Source organism: Mus pahari, unplaced genomic scaffold (genome assembly GCF_900095145.1).
Source record: "Mus pahari unplaced genomic scaffold, PAHARI_EIJ_v1.1 scaffold_11947_1, whole genome shotgun sequence".
Taxonomy (NCBI): domain Eukaryota; kingdom Metazoa; phylum Chordata; class Mammalia; order Rodentia; family Muridae; genus Mus; species Mus pahari.
In genome coordinates this window covers 4,745-12,429 of record NW_018393089.1, presented here as the reverse complement: position 1 = coordinate 12,429, position 7,685 = coordinate 4,745, and the positions used below count along the sequence as shown (strand labels likewise).

The window sequence follows — 7,685 nt, the reverse complement described above, 5'->3', positions numbered from 1 at the left end:
TTAAAGAGTCTTGGGAATGGACTCTGTTCATCATATTTAGTGTTAAGAAATTTAAATNCTTAGCCATAAACTGGCAGTAAGTGTGCTTAAAAGACATTGATTTCCTTATAAATGATAACAGGCTAAATATCCCAGTCTCCCATTTATATATAGCCTACAATTAACAAATAATCCTTTGAGTATTATTTGATATGTACTTAACAACACAATTTGATTGATCATGTCTAATTGTTCAATAACATTTTAACCCTTTGCATGCAGCACAATAAACTGAGTATGTATAAAATACGAAATATGAGAGTCCTCACATTCCATATATCATGTATAAAAAATTATCCAGAAATTTGAAAATTTTAAATCAAGTGAATTTTTTGAAATGAGTGTGTCTAGATCATGAATAAAGTCTTCAGCCCCGTCCTTATCATTTTTTCTTTAATGTTACATTTGTCCACTTCACTAAACTAACAGAGGTATTGAACCTTGATTTCCAGCAACCAAATGGAGCAGTTCAATTGAATTTTGCAATTTTGTGGTCTCCACTGGTTCCTAGTCTTATATGGTGACCAGAAAATATGTATGGGCACATGCTTAAATATGGAAAATAATAGGTAAATATTATTAAAATTCAAGATTGTAATATAGTATAATTGTAATTTTAGAGATCAGTCATTATAATAAATTTGTGTAGAATTCCCTTAAACTGTAGTTTGAATATCAATATTTTCTTTGCAAAAATAAGATCTTCCATGTATTTTCAATGAGTAAAATGAGGATGTTAATGCAGAATGTCCCTTAAAGGGACATTGCTAATGATCATATTTCTGTGAAGAATAACTTAGGGAAGCAATAGTTTTGGTTCATGATGACGTATTTTAGAAACATTCAACATGAAATTTTGGAAGGAAAATTGAGGAATGTGAAGAATTTAGTGCAGCTACAAACATTCAATATTGGTTTTGGAAATGATATTTTCTGGGAAGGAGTATAATCAAGCCTTTGTCTCCCACTCCATCTATTCAGTATTTTCTGAGTTCATGACCTCAATCAGAACTGAAAACTGAGGCCAGTCTCTGAGAAAATTAGGTCCATGCCAATATCAGTCTTTTTACCTATCCTTTCTATAACTAAATGATAAAAGCAGGTTATCATATCTTCAAGCTTATTTTATTCTGTTTTTTTTCATTCTTTAATTTTCTTTTTACAGTAGAGTAGTGATCCCACTCCTATTCTGCCCCTGATTCTTTCTCATTGCCTATCTACTCTCCCATCTCCAATAGGGTATTCAAACCTCTCACCCCCCAGATCTTCCTAATCCCTGTGACCTCAAGTTTGTTAGGGTTAGATATGTCTTTTCCCACTGAGGCCAGACCAGGAAGTCCTATGCTGTATATGTTTCAGGACCCTCAAATAAGCTGGTGTATGTTGCCTGATTAGTGACATAGTGTTTGAGAGATCTTGGTTGTCAAGGGTAGTTGAGACTGCTGGTCATCCTATGGGTCACACTACTCATCAACTTCTCCCATCAGTCCCCTAATGAGAGTCCAGGGTTCCCCAACTTCTGTCAAATGTTGAATATAATATTTTTGTATTTGAGAGCAGAAAAAGAATATTTTTACCTTAGTCTACAGGATAAAAGATTGAAGATAAGCTGAAAAAATCAGACAGTATTCTGTCATGTATATGCTCCTACTGGAAATAAGAAAATATGTTCTGATATCATATTTGTTGATTATTTAAGTGGTAGGTTTCTCTGATTGATTTGAAAAATGTTTTATATTTTTCAGCCATGTCTGGCCTGGAACTCACTTTCTATACAGGGTAGTAGATTCATTTGCTTAATCCAATTTTATTGAAAGATACCAGGAGAGAAATCTCCATGAAAGCAAAAATAATGAATAAAATTTGAATAGTAATTTGAGAAATTTATTTCTTCTAGAGGAAACAAAGCAAGTAAATGAGGAAAGATTTTATAGAGAATGTACACAAGATTGATAGATTTATTTTTAGACATCACTAGAGGAAGCAGTGAGAATGATTCCAAAACTAGATCCATGCATGCATTGTAAACCAAGTTACAGTTATGTACCAACTTAACATTTAACATAATTCCTGAACTATGTGTTCAGATATTTGATTTTCTCCCTGACCCTTTCAATAGAATTTCTGTCTGGTCATATTAAAAGGATGTAGATCTTGAGTGCAAAGATGCATCCAAGCATCCCTGCACTGGATGCCAAGATGGAGAAGATCTCCACAGCCACCATGACCTTGCCCTTGGTGCTATGGTGAACAGGAAGGAAGGTGACCCAGACACTGCAGAACACTAGCATGCTGAATGTAAACAACTTGGCTTCATTGAATCTGTCAGGCAGATTCTTGGCCAAGAAAGCCACAGTGAAGCTTCCAAGGGCCAGGCANGCCAAGTATCCCAGGACACAGTAGAATGCAGTAACTGAGCCCTTGTTGCACACACTTGTGTTGTGGCCATGCACAGAGTGTTCATCAATGTCAACAAAGGGAGGAGAAACTGCTAGCCAGATTGCACACAGAGTATATTGTAATAAGGAACATATGGGCATAATGTAGTTGGGTGCTCTTGAAACCAGGAAGTTCCTCAACCATATTACAGGTTCTGTGACTTTGACATTCAGAACCACATTGATTGTTTTGGTCAGAACTGTGGAAACAGTCACCGTGAATACAATTCCAAATGTGATTTGCTGTAAGATACACATTGCCCTGTTAAGATGACCAATGAAGGAAAAGGAACACAGTAAACAGAACATGAGTGACATGAGTAATAGGTAGCTGAGGATTCTGTTATTGGCCTTCACAATAGGAGTGTTATTGTGCTTCACAAAGACCCAAAGAACCACAGCTGTGAATGAAGAGAAACAGAAGGCTAGTAAGGCAAGAGCCATCCCCAAGAGGTCTCCATATGTTAGAAAGATCACACCTTTCTGAATGTATGCATTGTGTTGTGCTTTTGCATACTGGTATTCTGGACAATTCATACACTGATCCACATCTGATATCAAAAGGAAAATTTAGTTAGTGCTGCTTCAGGAATTTATTGACAAGGTATTTCAAGTAATGGTGTTGGAAGAAGCCTTTCAATGTTGCCTTTGATGCTAAGAATGTAATGTAATGGACAATGCTGGACAGCATTGCTTTCAATTTGTAATGTTCAAAAAGTTTTGAGTCAAAATAAAAAATGAAATTATTTCTTTGTCTATGTACCTTTGTTGACTCTATCATTCATAATGTTATCAAAAATCAAAGATTTCCTAAACCATTTTGTGGTTCTATGCTGATATCAAACAAATTATTGAATTCAGAAAAGATACATTCATAAAGTACAGTGTGGTTGGGTATACTTTATAAATACAAAGCCCTACACTCACTGTTTCCTGAGAGAATTACTGTTTTATGAATTAATTCCCTATGACACACTGATACTCTGATGTGTACTTGGAGAAGACCTAGTAATAGGAACTTGAGAATTCAGTAGTTCAAACGCATTGACAGAAAAAGAGCACTATATTGAATAGTGTTGGCAAGGTATATAAATATACATATGTATATATTCAAATATATATGTGTGTGTTTGTGTGTTCATTTAAAAGTAACAATTGCATTATTGAATTTAACTGAATCCTGTATTAAGTCATAAGAAGAAGTTGGAGAGTGAAGGGTAATAAACTATTAATATTTGAAAAGCAGAAATCGTTAATGCAATTAGCCCTCAAACCTATCCTCATTTGGCAATAAGAAAACAAAAATTCTGGTAATTGTTTATGAGCTGTAATATTAGCCTTGAAAGAGAAAACTTCTCTAGATACTTTCTACTAAGAAGTCATTCACCTTGATTCTTTCTTCAGTTGGAATACTAAGCACTTTCTCCTTGACTCATCTCCATTCCGATGGGACACAGTGTCTGTGAATGTACTCAAAGATGAAATCAGTATTGGGAAACTGTATGAGCTATATAACAGAGGAATCCTTGAGCAAGAGTGGTAAGCCAGATCGTTTGTCTTAAGCAATAGTTCCCCATCCCTAAGTGGTAATAACAATCATGGCAAGCATAGGAAGTGGGATTGTAATTCCTCTTAATTTTCATGTCATTTCAGAGAATGTGGATGTGCTTCTTTGGTTTTCAGAATTCTTATGCAGAACAATGCATTTGTGGAGAACTATTATTTGATACGTTGCCCAAAAGCCTAAGAAGTTAGATAAGCTGTAAATAGAATATTGGTTCATGTTCAGAACCCATGTCAGGGCCCTCACAAGTGCATATAAGTGTAATGACAGAGATATTTTTTGCTCTTATGTGTAATTGTACACGTGTTACCCATTCCACACACATAAGCAATTAATATTTTATGGAATTTTTGTTGAACTGAAGTATCAATTTTTGCTTTTTTCATCTAAAACAATTTACTATATTTTATAATTTTTGATCATAATGTATGTTGAAAGGAATGTCTTCATAATACATCTTCTGAGTAGGCTGCTTGGTTTTACTACATGCATCTTGAGAATAAGCCCATATAATAATTTTAGCAAAAAAATGATTTAACAGTTGAACCATCTCACAGGCATGATATGTCTTCTAATAATTTTAATAAGTTGAATTCATTGTATAGAATGATAAGCTAAGCATAATCTTTTTGCATTTTGCCCATCGTAATTAATTATTTTAATACTGGGTGTCATATGTAATGAATTTGGTTCAACTCTTATCTCCCATATCCTAGATTCATATCATATCCGGTTTGAATATGACCTTCTGAAAATTATATAATTAGGAGTATCTCATGCATTTGCAATTACTTTAGTCTTCTACATTAATCTAACAGATTAATATGGATTTTGTACCTAGTAGTCTTATGACTTAATCCAATAGCTTTGATACTATATTCAGTTCTTAAAGGGCTTCTATAGGTACATGGAATAGATAATTATATATTGAACAGGTACATTCATAAAATAAAATTAACTGAATTCTTTTTTTAAAATGTGATAAAAATCTAATATACATGTAGTTTTACAATAGAGTAATTATTGGGAAAATCTTGTGAAGAATTCCCTCACATTGAAGTTTTATTTTATAAAGTATTTTCTGTGAAAAATAATCTGCCATGAATTTGCAATGAGTCATTATGTGGGTCAAGGTACAAGTTATATTTGTTTGTTTATTTGCTTGTTTATTTTTGGCAGGATTTTTAAAATTATTTTTATATCTACTCATAGTAAATTGAAAAGTGATATTTTCATATTCCCAGTTGTCTTTTAGTTAACTTCATTATCCCAGTGTTGTACAAGAGGAATATATATATTTGGAGGATTTATCAGAGCAGCAAACAGTCACTTGTCTCATTAGAAATTTCATTTTCAGGGCAGGGGCTGCAAACAAAACAGCAGGTTGCCATTCCCTCCTTCGACAATCTTCTGAATCCAGGACCACAATCTGCACTGCACACAGAGGATGGCATCTGAGAAAAAGTTAGACATGTACTGATACTGAGATTTAGCTATTTCTTTTATGTTTTATATTAGCATATTAAGTTTTCAATAGCTTATTTTATGTATACCAACTGATTGACATTTCACTCTGTCCATTGTTTATTAACCAGCTACGAATATTGGAAATACATTGAGGATATGTTGGATAGTTTCTGAATATCTAATAACTTGGGAAAAAGTGATAATAATAATCTGTGTGCAAAAAAACAGAGAACGCAGTCTGATGCCTTTTAGATGATTATTTTCAATTTGGCACTTGGTACTGTGAACAGACAGACGGAACTTTAATTAAGATACTTTCCCAGCCAACACTAGCCTGTCCTCATATCTTTGAGGAATTTTTTTAATTGGTAATTGATATGGGAGTGCTCATCTTACTGTTGGCTGTTGACTATTAAGTAACATTCTTTCAAGATACATGCTTTAGTTAGAGTTTCAAGATATCCACACTTGTCTTTTTATGACTATAACCCATATATCAAATCATCCTTTCCTCCTCAATTTGCTTGTGATCAAAGTGTAAATAAAAGGACAGAGAAGCAATTTAGTATTTGAAGAAATTTGAAACAGAAATTTATGTCCATAAACAGATAACAAATGCGACCTTGAATAAATTAGTATTGTAAAGTATGACAAACTGTATATAAACACATCAGAATATGTAGACACTGGTTTAATATGGTTGTAAATGGTAAACTGATGTCTAGTGACTTTGATTATGGAGTATTTTGTGAGGTCAAAATGCTCTATAGTGATTGCAAACACTATAAAAAGCTGGATAAAATCAGATGGATTTCATTTCATTGAAGATTTGACAAAATTTTCCCAGGTTTTTTACAGTGGTTGAAACAGGGTCTCTCCATGAAATATAAGTAGATTAATACTCCCAATGAAGATCAGGATACATTTTCTCCCTTTTTTCCTATGGTTTTCTTTAAATTTATTTTAACACTTTGCTATACTTTAGACTATTTGAGTTAGAGTAAGGAAAATGGGTACAATTTTGTACTTAAGGTTAATTTATTTTCTAGTTCTACTATCAATATGTGTTCCTTCTGATCTTTTTTGATTTCTTGACTCTGAATGAATTTTGGGCTTGGATAAGAGCTATTTCTAAAGTTTTTTTTTTTTTGGAAAATAATGTAATTCTATGTTTTATGGTTTATTCCATATAGTGGATCTGTATATTTTGAACCATGATTACATCCCTAGAATACATTTTTCCTGGGAGGAATATACGAGGGGTGGTAAAGAAGAGTGGAAAAATCAGATATGGGAGGATTTGGAGGTAAAGTACAGAGCATCAGTAACTGAATAGAAGTGTGTAGTGATAGGGTATGTGGAACTGGGGGTAGCATTCAGAAAGTCCCAGGTGGGAGGAAAGCAAGAGACACCTAGAAGTCCATGGGGATGACATTAGCTGAAATACCCAACAAAGCAGAGGGAGAACCTGTGGAGGCCATATCCAGAAATTAAGCATGGCTCCCTGATTGAGGGATGAGGCCACACACCCATCTCCAAAAATGTCCTCAGAAGTGTTCCTCTCTAAAGGAAATACAGGGCCAAAGAGTGGAACAGTGTCTGAAGGAAAGGCCATAGAGACTGCCCCACTCAGTGATCCATCCCACATGAAGTCTCCTAACTTGGACACTATTGCAGATGCCAAGAAGTGCTTTGCTGACAGGAGCCTGATATAGATGTTTCCTGAGAGGCTCTGCTATATCCTGACAAATACATATATAGATGCTCACATCCAACCATCAGACTGAGAGCAGAGACACTAATGGAGGAGTTAAGGGAAGGAATGAAGGAGCTGAAGGGCCTTTCTAGATATCAATCCGAAGGGAGGAACTTGCTCATGTGAAAATCTGAAGCCACATTATAGAAGAATGCTAGAGTGGTGATGCGGGAGTGGGTAGGTGTTTTGGGGAGCACCCTCATAGAAGCAGAGTAAGGGTAGTTAGGGTTAGAGTGTTTACAGTGGGGGAACTGGAGAATGGGATAACATTTAAAATTTAAATCAATAAAATATCCAATAAAAAATTGAAAAAGACAGATAGTATATATCATCGGGGGATGCTAGCCTCTCATGTAGTAGGTTCAATCTTCAATCCTACAAAAGTAATCACAGTGATATAAGGGCAGGTATAGGAAAATGT

General features: G+C 34.5%; 1 protein-coding gene across 1 annotated transcript in view; it reads right to left on the bottom strand.

The window, feature by feature from the left end:
* LOC110315344 (vomeronasal type-2 receptor 116-like) overlaps window positions 1–5,495 on the bottom strand; it is a gene marked incomplete at its 5' end in the record, with an annotated part of 7,864 nt that extends 2,369 nt beyond the window's left edge. Inside the window, 2 exon segments of the mRNA XM_021189424.1 lie at window positions 2,148–3,028; window positions 5,372–5,495. Of these exon segments, the coding sequence (XP_021045083.1) occupies window positions 2,148–3,028; window positions 5,372–5,495 (1,005 nt within the window).
* Window positions 5,496–7,685: the final 2,190 nt, after the last annotated feature.